The sequence below is a fragment of the Equus asinus genome, chromosome 27 (assembly GCF_041296235.1).
Source record: "Equus asinus isolate D_3611 breed Donkey chromosome 27, EquAss-T2T_v2, whole genome shotgun sequence".
Taxonomy (NCBI): domain Eukaryota; kingdom Metazoa; phylum Chordata; class Mammalia; order Perissodactyla; family Equidae; genus Equus; species Equus asinus.
In genome coordinates, this window is record NC_091816.1 from 22,842,983 (window position 1) to 22,859,791 (window position 16,809).

General features: G+C 40.6%; 1 protein-coding gene across 11 annotated transcripts in view; it reads left to right on the forward strand.

Moving 5' to 3' along the window:
• FAT1 (FAT atypical cadherin 1) overlaps window positions 1-16,020 on the forward strand; it is a 130,662-nt gene extending 114,642 nt beyond the window's left edge. For 4 of the 11 annotated variants that reach the window (XM_070500108.1, XM_070500109.1, XM_070500110.1 and 1 more), the window contains exons 21-29: window positions 1,226-1,383; window positions 2,273-2,735; window positions 4,555-4,708; window positions 4,880-4,990; window positions 6,760-7,391; window positions 8,094-8,231; window positions 10,784-10,843; window positions 13,516-13,551; window positions 14,600-16,020. In XM_070500108.1, coding sequence (XP_070356209.1) covers window positions 1,226-1,383; window positions 2,273-2,735; window positions 4,555-4,708; window positions 4,880-4,990; window positions 6,760-7,391; window positions 8,094-8,231; window positions 10,784-10,843; window positions 13,516-13,551; window positions 14,600-15,228 — 2,381 coding nt within the window. In that variant the 3' untranslated portion in view covers window positions 15,229-16,020. Of the gene's footprint in view, window positions 1-1,225; window positions 1,384-2,272; window positions 2,736-4,554; window positions 4,709-4,879; window positions 4,991-6,759; window positions 7,392-8,093; window positions 8,232-8,749; window positions 8,803-10,783; window positions 10,844-13,515; window positions 13,666-14,599 lie in introns of all 11 variants that reach the window. The other 7 variants (XR_011498897.1, XR_011498898.1, XR_001400369.3 and 4 more) reach the window with 7 other exon arrangements.
• The last annotated feature ends 789 nt before the right edge of the window (window positions 16,021-16,809 follow it).

The window sequence follows — 16,809 nt, forward strand, 5'->3', positions numbered from 1 at the left end:
AAACCTAATGCTTTTTATTGGCTGTGTAATATTTCTAGCTTGGCTGTACCATTGTTTATTCAACATTTTCCTTATGTATAGAAATTCAGGTTGTTAACGTTTCCTTCTGTTAAAAAAAATTATCGTTATACTTGTATCCTTACCTATAGATGCTTTCATTTCTGTACAGTTGATTCTAAAACTACAATTTTAATTTTTAAATACACCGTCATATTAGTTTCCCAAAAAGTTGTACCAGTTTCTGTTTCTTCTGGTCACCTGTGAAGGTCTCACTCCCCCTTCTCTTGCCAATATTGATAGTTTTCAATTAAAAAACAAAGTCCGCCATCTAATGGGCATGAAATGATACCTGATTATTTTAATATGCGTTTCTCTGGCTACTAGTGAAAGTTACCTTTTTATTTGTTCCTTCCTGTTAGTATTTCCTCTCTGTGACTGGCCTGTTCCTATTCTTTGCTTGACTGTGTCTGTGTTGTCTATTTCTTATTTTCAATGTGTGGAGCTCTCTGTGGATTATGAGTAGTAACATTATCTGCATTCACTGTGCATTATTGATGTTTTGATTTGTTTAATAATATCCTGTCATTTTGAAATTTTTTATTTTGTCAGTTCTGCATAATTTTATGTAATAATTTTGGTCTCTGGAGATTGATGTTATTTTCATCTTTTTTGAGGAATGGGGATTGTTTTTATATCTTGCTTGAGAAGGTTTCCCAAACCACCTTGAGGCTATGTAAATAATTTCCTGAATTGTCTTCTAATAATTTTGTATAGAGCATTCTTAAACTTAGATCTCGCATTATCTTAGAATTCATTTCTCTGTGATACACTAGTCTAATTTGTTCTCTTCCAATGGAGATCCAGTTATGCTATGCTGTTTATTAAGAAAACAGACATTTTGAATTGAACTTTATGATGTTATAATCTTAAAAACTTGGATCAGTCTGGCAGGGGGAAATCATACTTTTAAAAATATGCTTAGAGGCCGGCCTGGTGGCATAGTGGTTAAGTTCAGCATGCTCTGCTTCAGCGGCCCAGGTTTGCAGGTTCGGATGATGGGTATGGACCTACACTACTTGTGAAGCCTTGCTGTGGCAGCAACCCATATACAAAATAGAGGAAGATTGGCACAGGTGTTAGCACAGGGCCAGTCTTCCTCACCAAAAAAAAAAAAAAAAGCAAGCTTAAACTTGGTTCTGATTTATTTCTTCTTTGTGATTCACAGGGAGTTCATCTGTAACATTTACTGGAAACAGCTTTGTGAAATATCGTCTCATGGAAAATGAAAACAAATTAGAGATGAAACTGACCATGAGACTCAGAACCTACTCTGCTCATGCAGTTGTGATGTATGCTCGAGGAACTGACTACAGCATCTTGGAGGTACGTTTACATACCTCACATTGTAGAATACTCTAAAAATATAAGTCCCAGGGGCCAGCCCTGTGAACGAGTAGTTAAGTTCGCATGCTCTGCTTCAGCACCCCAGGGTTTCGCCAGTTCGGATCCTGAGCGTGGCGGACATGGCACCACTCATCGGGCCATGTTGAGGCGGCATCCCACATGCCACAACTAGAGGAACCCACAACTAAAATATACAACCATGTACTGGGGGGATTTGGGGAGAAAAAGCAAAAATATATATATATAAAAATTCCACTTTATGTTCAGATTGTCCATTTTTAGAAAAAATAAAGTAAGTGAAATGGTTGAATTCCGCATCTCATTGAATTCCACGGTTCATTGGTACCTATACAAGTTTTAGAGTTTGTGGGGTGGAAAGCTCCTTTTGTTCTGCAGTAACCTAGAGATTTACTTCTGTTTTTTACAAGCATGTTTAGGTACATGTGACGGTTAATATCCAAACTCTAGGTGATATTACATCTTATGAATGATACAGGGATCCTGCATAGGCTTAAAGTGATCAATATCTTGCCTACTTTTTTTTTTTCTTTTAAGCATGGCTCAGTTTTGACTTTTGATGTTACATGATGCTATTTTGAGTTGTTGTTCAGTTGGCAGTTACTTATCAGTCACTTCCATGATGCTTTTTGGATGTGCAGTTGGTGCTTGAACATAAGGTCCCTACAAGGTCCACTTGTGTTATTTGTACAGTGAAGAAATGAGCATGTGTCCTGTAGTACTTGTATGCAAGGCCTTTCTAACTTTTTCCCTTCCATCGCCAAACACACCTCTCCTTCAGAGTTTTGACCAGAGACTGTAACTGAGGATTCTGTGAGAGTAATGTGAACAGTACTTGTTGTTATCCTAGATTCATAATGGAAGACTCCAGTACAAGTTTGACTGTGGAAGTGGCCCCGGAATTGTCTCTGTTCAAAGCATTCAAGTCAATGACGGGCTCTGGCATGCAGTGTCTCTGGAAGTGAATGGAAACTATGCCAGATTGGTTCTAGACCAGGTCCACACTGCATCAGGCACAGCCCCGGGGACTCTGAAGACCCTGAACCTGGATAACCACGTGTTTTTTGGTGGCCACGTTCGTCAGCAAGGCACAAGGCATGGAAGAAGCCCACAAGTTGGCAATGGTTTCAGGGGTTGTATGGACTCCATTTATTTAAATGGACAGGAGCTCCCTTTGAATAACAAACCAAGAAGCTATGCACACATTGAAGAAGCGGTGGATGTGTCCCCTGGGTGCCTGTTAATGGCTACAGAAGACTGCTCAAGCAACCCTTGCCAGAACGGAGGCGTTTGTAGTCCGTCACCTACTGGAGGTAGGCTTCACAATCTTACCATTTTTCAAACGTTACACATGTAGGCACTTGAGGGGAAGTTCCCCAAATATTTTTGTTTTTCCTCTTTATTCAAATAATATTGTCAGGGGCTGGCCGCGTGGCCCAGTGGTTAAGTTCGTGCACTCTGCTTCAGTGGCCCAGGGTTCGCTGGTTCAGATCCTGGGCGCAGACCTACACACCACTCATCAAGCCACGCTGTGGCAGCATCCCACACAGAAGAACTAGAATGTCTTACGACTAGGATATACAACTATGTCCTGGGGCTCTGGGGAGAGGGAGAAAAAAAGAGGAAGATTGGCAACAGATGTTAGCTCAGGGCCCATCTTCTCACCAGAAAAAGTATACCTTAAAAAATAGTAATAATAATATTGTCAGATATTGGATCAGTGTTGGAACTGAGTGGTATATGTTACATAAAAGCAGAGCAGGGCTTAGAATTCTTCCTAGCAGCTAGGCTGCAGGGAGCAGTTCCTCTGCTTGCTAAGCTCCTGCAGTCACGTTGCATTGTGTTTTCAGATATGTCTCATTCTGCACCGTAAGCACAGACAAGCCACACCTAACTCTGGACTCTTCTTCCAGCCACATAGATGTTGACCCATGGGGATTTAGAGTTGGTACCACTTCCTTCCTCTTGAGTGCCCCCTTTTATCCGACGGCCCAGCACAGAGGGATAAGCTTTTCCAGAGAGCCTTGAACCCCTCTGCAGTGTCGCCATAGCTGTCCTGAAGCCCTGGCATGGTGGAGTGCTCTATGGCTTCTGGACCCTGACCCATTTTTTCACTTATCAGTAATAGAAACACAGTTATGAAAATGGCTATCATCGTGCTTGGTACCTAGAGCTTTGTGTAATTAATAGAGCAAAAGTCAAAATACACTTTAATTAAGTGAGATTTCAAAAGATTTGATTTTCTTTTGTTTTCTTTGGAAAGTGTGTATGCATGTTCTCTGCAAAGAGTAAGCCAGGTCATTCCCACAGTAATACTCTGAGCAAAAGTTTATGTTGTGTTCAGATTACATGTGTAAGTTGGGTCAGCAAGGAGACTGTCCTCATTGTGTCACTGAGACCGGGAGAGGCATTTTCTTGAAACTATCACTGTGCTGCCATGATCACCGTAGCAGCAGGACGAAGGGAACGTGGCGACCACACACTGCTCCTACAGCTGCTAGCCCAGAGAGCCACATCTTTGGCCAAAGAAAATCCCATAGCCATGGCCAACTTCAAAGGAGGCTGGGACATGACGTCCTCCATCTTCCCCAAAGACAGATAGCTGGAAATAGTCCACCACGCTACTGCCTGTCACAGTGTCCCCGATATAGACAGGCTGACCTTTTTGTGCTCCTTTGGACGAATTTGGTGATCACCTTTCTTAAATTTACATGGTAGTATATAGTCTTCAACGTGTGCCTTGCCATTCATTACTGTCTCATTTAATCCTGAAACACTGTGAGTTGCAAATACACGGAGATCTTAAGTTGTAAGTGTTGTCAATCCATATGGCCACTCCCAGAGAGGACTGAGTTTTCCTGCTCTGTATGCTTGGCCCAATAATCTTGCATCAATTATGATGTACTAAAGCTCATGATGAGTTCTCTCTTTAGTTGTTTGTGTTTGGGTTATACCAGCCGTGGAAGGCTTGTTGATACAGACTTTTCCCCAGACGGACGGAGTGGGAATTGCACTAGTTTTTACAGGTCTTGGAGAACTCAGTCTTCACTTCAAAGGATAAGCCAGTTTCATAGGACCTATTTTTGGAGTTACTGAATGATAGGACTCTTTTGTTCCCTTTTGCTCGTTTAGGTTATTACTGCAAGTGCAGCGCCCTGTACATAGGGACGTATTGTGAGGTGAGCGTCAATCCCTGTTCCTCCAACCCGTGCCTCTATGGTGGCACGTGCATCGTGGACAACGGGGACTTTGTGTGCCAGTGTCGAGGATTGTATACCGGTCAGAGGTACGTATATTTTCCTTAACTTTCATCATCAATCATAGTATTAAAACTTTTTCAGACATGTAATCATGCGTGTAAGAAGTCTACGTTAACATTGGCGCGTGTTTTCTGTTTTGTTGCATTTGTCTGCAGCAGAAGTACTGGATTCATGCCTATTTTGTCCTTATTCTTCAGGTGCCAGCTTAGTCCCTACTGCAAAGATGAACCGTGTAAAAATGGTGGGACGTGCTTTGACAGCTTGGACGGTGCCGTCTGTCAGTGTGATGCCGGGTTTAGGGGAGACAGGTGACTGCTTTCAGGATTTACACGCGCGCCTCTCTCTGGTGTCGCCTTGATTAGCAGACGCAACACAGCTTCATCAATTTGGACTACGTTGCCTCAGAATTTGATCACATTAGCTCCTCGGATAATTGATCTTTTCATCTTTAAAATAAAAGAAATATTGAGCAGATGAATATAATATAATGCTTGAAAATCTTAACTTTTATACTTTTGAGATATTATTTATAAACATAGTATGCCTTCTTGCAGGCAGTAAATGGTTGTGGAATGACTGAAATTATTATGTTTTTTAAAGCAGACGCCTGTGGAGTTGTTACCTATCTTCCTTTGAGAGTGATGGTAATGGCTTTTTTTCACGATAGGCTGTTGCTAACGTTTATATAGCATCAAGAAACCTTTTTCAGTTCTCTGATTATCTTTTGTGTCTTTACCATAATCCTAAGGGGTGATGATTTTCAGGGGAGGGGAAATGAGGCATAGAGGCGCCTGCTGCATACAATCAGCTTTCTTTATCTGCGAGTTCTACATCCGCGGCTTCGACCAACTGCGGATTGAAAGGCCCACAGTGGTTGCGTCTGTGCTGAACATGCACAGACATTGTCTTGTCATTATTTCCTAAACAGTACAGTATAACAACTATCTACACAGCATTTACATTGCATTAGGTAGTAGTAAATCTAGACATGATTTCAAGTATATGGGAGGATTTGTGTAGGTTATATACAAATACCACACCATTCAATATAAGGGACTTGAGCATGGATTTTGGTTTCCCCGGGGGGTCCTGGAAACATTCCCCCATGGATACAGCTGTACCTTGAAAGAGGTGGATAAGAGGTTCTAATTCCAGATACCATGTTATCTTAGACTTTCACCAGTTCAGTTCAGTTTCTCAGTGCGCGTTATTTGTAAGTGCTAGTGCTGTGCATTAGAAACGCCTGCCCTCTCAGTCTTGTTAGAGGCTTTGCTGTGAGCTCTTGCAGATATTTGCTTATGGTTTTGTGCTAGTCGTGGTTGTAGTCTTGAATTCTGCATCAGTCACATGGTCTCAGTTCATAAGTCTGCTTTCCTAATTCTCAATTACTTCTCTCAATATCTTTAGCAAAAATGTCTCAGTAATCAAAATTGAATGACAGATGTGTATGGGTTATGGCGGGAAGATACATTATGTTAAAGGAGGAGGGTTTGAGAAGCGTCAGGTAGATCTGCACAGGTGCACAATATGCCCGTTTGCAAAGGCAGGGAAGGGAGTACCGTGTGAACTATCTGTAGGGGTGAGGAGCCGTAGGGGGTAGCATTTTTAAATGGAAAATGGAGTTTTCTTGCCTTTCACGTGTCTTATGGAACCTTCCTATTTCCAGACAGAAACGTTTTCTTAGAAGTTTAGTCTAGGCTCTTAGAAGAGGTTACAGCCCACATTTGTCAGGATGCACATTCTAAATTTTTGAATCAGAATTAGAAACAAACTGATGCTTCGCCTATGAGTTGGATGTAGTAATCTGTTGCATCCTAAAATGGCACTTAAATATTGTCTTGATGTAATGTTTATCTCCCAAATGTATAGAATATGGATCCACATGATTAATTACTCCACAAAAGGTTTTCTGTTGTAGTTTTTGTGGTCGATAATGTGTTTTTTGGTTGTTATCTATTTGGTTTTGTTTTGGGCATGTCTTATTAAGGAGGAGTTTGGTCTTTAGTCTCTAAGAAATATAGGCCTTGCCTATTCTCACATTGCAGAGGTTTCTCCTTATGCTTGGCTTTCTTGGCAGGTGTCAGAGTGACATTGACGAGTGTGCTGGAAACCCCTGCCGGAACGGGGCCCTCTGTGAGAATACACATGGCTCCTACCACTGTAACTGCAGCCTCGAGTACAGAGGAAAACACTGTGAGGATGCCACTCCCAATCAATATGTGTCGACCCCGTGGAATATCGGGTTGGCGGAAGGCATAGGAATTATTGTTTTTATAACAGGGATATTTTTACTGGTGGTGGTGTTCGTCCTCTGCCGCAAGATGATCAGTCGAAAGAAGAAACACCAGGCAGAACCAGAAGACAAACATTTGGGACCAACTGCCGCTTTCTTGCAAAGACCATATTTTGATTCAAAGCTCAATAAGAACATTTACTCAGACATACCACCCCAGGTGCCTGTCCGGCCTATTTCCTACACTCCCAGCATTCCGAGCGACTCTCGAAACAATCTTGACCGAAATTCCTTTGAAGGGTCTGCTATACCAGAGCATCCCGAATTCAGCACCTTTAACCCCGAGTCCGTGCACGGCCACCGCAAGGCAGTGGCTGTCTGCAGTGTGGCCCCGAACTTGCCTCCCCCGCCTCCCTCCAACTCTCCTTCCGACAGCGACTCCATCCAGAAGCCTAACTGGGACTTCGACTATGACAGTAAGGACGACTTTTTGCATCTCGATAAAGTGGCTCTGAGGAAGAAGGAGATTACAGATTTTGCCAGGGCTTCTGGTGGGTCAGGCAAAAATGTGGAGTCTTGATTAGTGATCAATATGCTCAGGCTCCAAAGACCTTTGGTAGGATTTGAAAAACTTCTTCCAATGCCTTGGGCCCTGACTGAGTATCATGGCTGTGATGTGGCTTTTAATTAAGAAATTGAATCGAGTCATGTTCCAATTAATCTGGAAAGATCATTCCATTTTTATAATTGATATGGACTCCCAACTGTAATTTTTTGACCTTTTTATGACAAAAAAATTGGGAAGGCATTTGCACAATAGGGTTTTTTTAAAAAAACATGGCCAGAAGAACTGACAGTATTTATATTAGTGGCCTGAACATATGTTTGATGCTTTAAAAAAGCTAAATGTACCATTTTAAAACAAAATTTTAATTTCCCATATTGTCAAATGGTATCCAGGTTTATTGAGACTTTCTGTTCTGTGACTCTGCAAGAATGTTTGTAGGCTTTTTGTTTTTGGTTTTCAGAGGTTTCTCTTTTTTCCTCTCAATTATTCTCTTAGGAAATACATCTCAGGCAGTCTCTGGGTAAATCTGGCTTTGGGTCAGGATACAGCAGTAAACACAACTGAGTCCTTGCCCTCCTATAGCTTACTGTTCCTCGTCTCTTCCTTTTAGCGAAAGTAGTCGACCTTGATCCCTGCCTCTCCAAGAAACCCCTAGAAGAGAAGCCTTCCCACCCGTACAGTGCCCGGGAAAGCCTGTCGGAAGTGCAGTCGCTCAGCTCCTTTCAGTCCGAATCGTGCGATGACAATGGTGAGTAGACAAAAGTTTGAGATGCTGTGGTTCGCTTGCTTACTGGTCACGATGCCGTTCACGTGACGTTACGTAATGACGTAGATCCGCCTGGTGCCCTGGTTAAATCGCATGACGTCCTCCCCCTTCTCTTTGGACCACTGTTGAACAATGCCTTGTACGTACTTGCATGAAGTCTGCTGGGGAAGATCCTTAAAATGTCCTTAATGGCTAAGTATTTGAACTATAGCAACTTGTCAGTGATAGGGAAGAAAATATATTAATGGAAAGATAATGTCTGTCTGATGGGCTGATTTCATATTGACTTGTTTTCTGCAACAGTAAATGTTGTAGAAGTCTTGTGGGTTTTTAAAAAACTCTTGTAACAACTTCCTTGAGCACACCCTCCCCACACATGCACGCTCACGCTCACACGCCCCCAGGAGGAGATGGGAAAGTCTGAAATGTTCGACTTCAGTCGCACGTTTGGTATTACAAGGTTTTATTTGTCTCTTCCCCCGACCGCCCCGCGGCCCCAGCTCCCATTTGGATCAGAGCGTACTGACTGAGAACACAGTTTAAGACATTGCTAGTAAGTTTGATTATATTTCTAATGAAGAAAATTTGACCGTGGGATCTTTGATGCCAGTTATGTTTATCTAACTTCCCTAGGGCAAATAGCATTGATAACCAGCTTGGCTGTATTAACATATACCAGTAGAGAAAATCGTCATTATTCAGTAACAGAGTAAAGTGAGTTTTCAGTGGACACTTCCAAGTCTCCGAATTAATTAATTTGACTGTCATGGTGTTTTTTTCATAAAAACGTAATGTGTTTCAACATTTCAAGTATTTTATTGGTGGAAAGAAATAACTCACTAATAATTATTTGATTGTTTCTAAATCCTGAGTAATATAGGCCATAATATATTGCAGAGTCTTATTCCAATTCCAAACTAAAGATAGCCATAAGTGTGTTCCATTCATTTCTGATATCAAGTATATTGTATATATCATAGAATACCTGTGTTTTTTATTTAGTGATGGAGTATATGAACATAGCCTTGCATATTTACCAACAAGAACAAAAGAGAATTATTTCTTTCATTAGGTTTAATTCTAAAACTGTAGTTAGTGTTGCCAATTTATGTAGTAATTTATATTTTGGTCCCTAAACGCTTTTCATAAATACATTTGAGAATTTTGTCACTATTTTCTTGCTTTTTCTAGCTCTTTTCATTTTTCTCAATACTCTGAAATACTTTTAATAAATTATGGTCAAATTAGTTATGAAAGTTAATTGATAGCTAATACAATATGAGAAGAAAACATATCCGGAAGTGTGTTTGTATTTTAACTTTTATCGTAATTTTGATCATCATAGAATTGAAATTTATATTAAGAGTCTATACTTACATTGTTAGTTTTGTAAGGCTGTTGTAACAAATGACCACAACGTAGTGGCTTACAGCAAGATAAGTTATTATCTTATCGTTCCGTAGTTTAGAAATCCAATGCGTGTCTCAGGAGGCTAACGTAAATGTGTCAGCAGGGTTGTTTCCTTCTCGAGACTCTTGGGGAAGATTCCTTTTATTACCTTTCCCAGCTTCTAGAGGCTGCCCACATTCCTTGGCTCACGGCTTCTTCCTCCATCTTTCAAAGACAACGTTGCCTCTCGCTGGCCACTCTTCTGTAGTCACAGCTCCCTCCCAACCCCGCCTGGGAAAGAGTCTCCCCTTTTAGGATCTTGGTGATTACACTGGGCCCACACTGATAATGGAGGAACATCTCTCCATCTCGGGGTCTTTAACTTAATCACACCGAAGTCCCTTTTCCCAAGGGTGGTAACATATTCACAGGTTCCCAGGATTTAGGATATGGACATCTTTGAGGACCATCTGTCTGCCTACTACACGCGTACTTATTTATCTTGGCATAGATGCTTTAACAATCTGATACACAATGAAAAGGGAATTTACGCAGAAGACAGCCAGGCAGACAGTCTGCATTCCTCTGCTGGTGTGTTAGCTCGCCAGCTATTAGCCTGTCTGCAAAACGACAAGAAATTTGAGGTGGAAGTACCTAGAATAGAGACAAAGCCCTTTTTGTATTTATAGTACATATTTTACCTTATTATGTAGCTCTTAAATTTCTGTTTTCTGGGAACAATGTGCAGCTTCATTAATTGGACCCAGAAAATTGGCTTAGCAAGTATTTTACTCTTAATTATGAAGTCTTTTGCTCAGAATTGTTTTGTCATGAGTTGATCCATAATCATAATTGTGAAAAAACTTATAGCTAGAAAAAAATTTCCAAAATTACGACATCGTATGGTTACTTTATTCCTTTGAATAATAATAAGAGCTATGTAGCTTGATTAGAGAAATCTTTGAGATATATAACAGAAAGAGTGCAGGGCTCATGCATAATTATACTATGTAGTTATGTTCAAGTATTCATATCCCTTTTTAAATTCTGAGGTAGAAATTATATAATATAAAGAAATCCTATTGAATGCATTGTTTTCTAAGTGAAGATTTTCCTAATGTACTCCTTTTGTACCTTTTTACAAGCTTCCATAGTGACTGTAATCCACCTTGTCAATGCTGTAGTTGACACGGTGAATAAAGAAGGTACAGTCCTGATGTGTGTGCTTGTGTTGTGTTCACAGTGACCGTGTCACAAGTTTGGTCTGCTTTTGCCTCTTGTGTTATAAACAATCGTTTGTGGTTTTGAGGAAACTGAGTACTTTTGTGCAGGTGTGCGTCTTCATAATCCAGATACATTGCAAAGATGTTTTCATGTATGTTTTGTCTTTTTGTTGCTTTTGGCCATTCATGGTGAGTTTACACACACATCAGAAGTCACCCGTAGGATCTTGACAACTTGCCTTTACGTGGCACAATATTAAGACGTTTAGAAGCAATTCCAACTATCTAAAGAAATTTTTAATATCAAAAATCCTCTTCGTATGAATAAGGCTAAATAACACACAGCTTTTATAATTACCTGTAGCTGACTTCACTTTTGGCTTTCCCTGAGCATGATCTAGGAAAATGGTACAGTTGGCAGAAGGCATATTTTCCTATTTGTTTTAGTGAGAATCATTTCATAGGAAGCTTTATGTCTCTGTTCAAAATTATAAGAAAGGGTGCTGACCGCCTCCCTTCACGTATTTTAGTTGGCCCCTTATTGGCGCGCTGACCTGAGTGATGGCGTGCGAACTGCACAGGTAGTAGTTTGCAAACTGTAAGTCAGGTCTCCGGGGACGGCTTGTTAAAAGCCTCATTGCTGGGCCCAGCCCCAAAGTTTCTGATCGAGTAGGTCTGGGTTGGGCCCTGAGAATCAGCTTTTCTAAAAGTTTCCAGGTAACCTTGATATTACTGGTCGTGGGATCCTGCTTTGAGAACTCCAGGCACAGACCGTCAGGAGTGCCTACGGCTTAGGGGACCCTCTTTGCGAGGACACTCATTGTCAGGGTTGCAGTGAGAAGAAGGGCGGTTTGGTGCCAGGTTTGCCGGGGTCGGCGGGGGTAGACTTCAGTGTACTGATGAGACGCGCACTTATTCTCCTAAGAACAAGTATCGGCTCTCTGCTTCGTGAATCAGAAAGTAATCTGTCTTTTGTCGAGTGAATTTTAGTTTAAACGTGATGAGATTCTAATATTTTAAATATTGATGGAGTTTAAAGAAACAGGATTTAAATAGTTCTTTCATTGCAGTCTCCTTCATTGAAAAATATTTGTTGGCCTATCTGAGAAATGGAAATTGACTTTAAAGCTGAACACTGGCTTAAATTTTAAGAATTCTCAAGTGCCTATTTAGTAAAAAAGGTTGTCAGTCCTCTCTTTAAAAAGGAATTTCTACCTTTTTAGTAGACTTTGAATTAAAATTCTATAGATACATGTTAACTTAAATACTGGCTCATTCGTTTTTTTAGAATCACCACAGTCTTTTCAGGTTTTGGTTTAAATTCCTAGAAGAGAAGCAGCAATGAAACCTTATTTGTTCCAAATGACTGAATTACCTCAGTTTTCCAGAACATTGTAGGATGCAGAGAAAGCGTTGGCCTTGTTTAGGAAGTCACTGAAGTGACTCTAGTTGCTCCGTGATGACTGTTTTCACAATAAGACGAGTCGATGATAGCTGACAGTTAGTACTGCACCAGTGTTATCTGATGTAATCCTCGTAGTAACGCTAACAGATTCCCACCCCTATTTCAAAGATGAGAACCTGAAGCTTAGCCAGGGCAAGCAGCCTACCCAGGCTCATATGATTCACATCTGCTTTCTCTGACTTGCTGCTGGAGTTCTGTGGATAAAAGGAGAACCCTGTGGCCGGCCCAGTGGCATAGTGGTTAAGTTTGTACTCTCCACTTCAGCGGCTCGGGGTTCACCAGTTTGCATCCCAGGTACGGACCTACACACCACTCATCAAGCCATGCTGTGGCAGCATCCCACATGGAAGAACTAGAAAGACTCACAGCTAGGATATACAACTGTGTACTAGGGCTTTGGGGAGGGAAAAAAAGAGGAAGATTGGCAGTAGATGTTAGCTCAGGGCCAATCTTCCTCACCAAAAAAACATACCTTAAAAAAAAAAAGAACCCTGCAAGAGAGTGATTACAGATGTAGGGTGGGGTGGGGAAAAGTACAGCTAATGGTCTCCAAGGGAAGGTGAACAATGTAAACAGAAAATCATATTCAAAATGGGCAGAGTTTGGAGAAATGTTTAGTTATTTATAAGTCTCTAAGTTCATTCTTGAATTTCTGGTGTAATGCACATTTGAAGGCTATAATGTGCTGTAAAGTCTGTGCGTGTTGTGTAGCTTTAGATGTATTTGGATTATTACCTAAGTAACCTGGTGCTACCAAGTCTTAGGAAAAAAATGATTTCATAATATTTCTCAGTGACATGAAGGTGTAATTTAAATTCCTTATCAATTTACATTTCATTAGAGCCTGTCGACTTTATTTTAATTATTCCTAACAGAATTTTGTGTTTTCAGGTTTAGATTGCCAGAGACGAAAAAAAAGCTAAAAAAAAAAGCTGGTTTCCTGGCAATGTCTCTAGTTCATGGTCAGTCATCTTTTTCCTCCACTCCATGTCCCATTGTATTTGTGCTACGTAAATTTCTTGCCCATTTGGAATTTCCGTAGCTGATGTCTTAAAGGAGTGGTCCACGGCTGACTGGGCCTTTGTACGCAGTTTCGATTGTATTATGTACTTATCTTTGTTGCCTTTTCGGCCGTCTCTCTGTTTTAATTATCAATGTTTTCTTTTTTCTCTACTCTGCCACCAAAAAGAGTCTTTGGCTGCTCCTGACCTCAGCAAATCCAGAGGTGACTTATGCATGCCAGTTGTTCATTGACACTCACTAAAAATCAGTGCTCAAGATTTGCCCCCAGTGCTGACTTGCCCTCACCCGTTTGCTCCGTGGATGCCACAGTAACTAAGTACATGGCTGTTTGTGCTCCGCATTCTAAACACGGATTGCCTTGCCTTTTCCTGTCTGTCAAAGGATTTCAAAAATCCTAAGGTGGGGGGGGGGAACTATCCCCAAATTGGGAGGGTTTTTTTTTCTTAATAGCTATACTTTTATATAGTCTAACATGATCCTTAGTCCTTTTAAAAGTAACAAAGATTGATTGTTGTAGTCTTATCAAAAACTGTATTATATTTTTCAATGTTTGATTGCATTTTGCTTGATCTGGAGGCATGCTTTGATATATACCGGTATTAACACAATTCATTGTTTTCTATAGGGCTAATGAATTATAGCACAATTTTTAATACTAAGCTTGTTAGATTATTATAAAGGAAATTGACTTAAAAATTTAGCATGATAAGATTACTTGTATTGTTTTAAAGTGTTGCATTAATTAGTATTTTTTAAATGATACGTAGTGCAGATCAAGGGGCATTTGATATTTCTCTGTTAAATAGAGACTTTTCCTTTCTGAAAGGAGAAAACTTTACAGATGTCCTAAGATTGAGCACTAATACTCTTCTTCCTGTAGAACAGTGGGTTCTAAATTACGGAAGGAAAGCTGAAAGGATGATTGGAATCATTTGTAGAAAAGTGCATGTCTTGTGGATGCTCGCATTACTGCTTCTGTTAAAACTCGTCTTGTTTCCTTGAATGTTAGGTACTTACGTAAAACTCTAAGTCCACATTTTAGAAATAGAGCTTAGTTCAGAGAGGTTCTAAAGCTGGGTCGGGGTGGGAGTGGATGTCTTCAAAGCAGAGACCAAAGGTTTCCAAAATGATGAACCTCTGTGTGTGTGTGAATGCCTTTCCACCTTTGTGTGTTTGACACGCTGAGCTCTGTTCCATGGCGCAGATGCTTGGGAGAACCCACGTTGAAATCTCTTTTCTTTCCCACCAAGGGTACCACTGGGATACATCGGACTGGATGCCAAGTGTTCCTCTGCCGGATATACAGGAATTCCCCAATTACGAGGTGATTGACGAACAGACACCGCTGTACTCAGCAGATCCAAATGCCATCGATACAGACTATTACCCTGGAGGCTACGACATCGAAAGCGATTTCCCACCACCCCCAGAAGACTTCCCCGCCCCTGACGAACTCCCACCCTTACCTCCGGAATTCAGTGATCAGTTCGAATCCATACACCCTCCCAGAGACATGCCTGCTGCAGGTAGTTTGGGTTCTTCCTCGAGAAACCGGCAGAGGTTCCACTTGAATCAGTACCTGCCCAACTTCTATCCCGGCGACATGTCTGAACCTCACAAAGCAGGCGCCGGCGAGACTGGTCCTTGTAGAGAACCCTATGCCCCTTACCCTCCAGGGTATCAAAGAAACTTTGACGCCCCCACTGTAGAAAACATGCCCATGTCTGTGTACGCCTCCACAGCTTCCTGCTCTGATGTGTCAGCCTGCTGTGAAGTGGAGTCTGAGGTCATGATGAGTGACTATGAAAGTGGAGACGATGGCCACTTTGAAGAGGTGACAATTCCTCCGCTAGATTCGCAACAACACACGCAAGTCTGACGCTCAGACTCCCCCCAAAGTGCCTGGACTTTAATGAACTTAGAGATTCTATAAATGACCTTCTGCATTGTTCTCTGCAGCCGAGCTTAAGCGCTTCTTTTCGGTGAGCTAAAATGGGCATGGCTGCACTGAATCTCGCGCTTTCTGACATGTTAGCCATTTCCAATGTCCTAACCTACTGTACTTGGATGAGACTGACGTTGGCTGTGCCATTTCTGAACATCTTTTTGTATTGCCATTTGTCTGTGTTAAAATAATGCAACGAAAATCAGTCCTACCATCTTGTTATATAGATTTGATTATTTTCATTTTCCTGTCTTTTTCCCTTTTTTTTGTAAATTTTATGTACAGATTTGATTTTCATAGCTTTAACTAGATTTTCAAGATATTTCGTGCATTTGTTCATGACCGAATTTTAGTGGTGTTGGTGTCACTAGCTAGCACCCTGATTTTTTTTAATATAACCAGGGTTTCACTCTCTGTTCTTTTCCACTGAAGTATGACATTTCATTAATACATTTCAATATAGTCATTTGTTTGAGCTGTACATAGGATGCGGAACAATCTGATACATGGACATGTCTTAAATGGGTTGCTGTATTTTAGAATTATAAACATTTTTCATTATTGGAAAGTGTAATGGGGACCTTCTGCATACCTGTTTAGAACCAAACACCACGACACAGTTTTTATAGTGTCTGTATATTTGTGATGCAATGGTCTTGTAAAGGTTTTTACTGAAAACTACCATTAGCCAGTCTTTCTTACTGACAATAAATTATTAATAAAATACTTCAGCTTTATTGCATATTTTTCCTCCATATTTATACTCCTATTCAGGATTCAGTTAATGAATTGAGAAAGAAGGATGGATGGATGGATGAATGGAAAGATGGATATAGATATAACTTTTTGTGGCTTAAATATCAAAAGTCTACGGTTAGCAAAACCAGGCTCTCCTTACTGATGTAGCCACTAGGTGGCAGTCTGTGGCTGCTTGATACTGCCTAGAACTATAGGCATAAAGGGAAACAGCACTCTTCCATATAATAAATATTTCCTAACTAAAACTTCAAGAAAATTTACCTTATGTGTTTTTTATTTGATTGCTATCTCTTGCCAACAATTTAAATGCTTTTACTGTTCTCACCCATGATTTATATGGAAAACAAAGTCTTTTATCTTTCTGTTTTCAAAAAACATGTCATACTTCTAGATGAGTTCGTGTGAAATTCAGAAGCTATTTTACAAGGGTATTTATACAGTCAAAATCCATCCATCCACCCAACAAATATTTGTCCAGTACCTACTATGTGCCAGTCACTGTGATAGGAATTACAGAGAATCAAGCGTTTTCAGGACTTTGAAAAGCCACTTTTTCCCTGTCAGTAAATGCCTTCTTTATTTTGTCAAATGATGTATATACACAGTTGAAACATCAAAGAGAGCTAAAATACGTATAACAAAAGCCAGCAACTCGTGCACTCTACTGTCACCACTTACAACGCTTTACGCTATTGTTTATCATTTTTCCTTTCATATTTTAAGTGTGCATGTTATTTCTTGAGTCACTAATTTTAG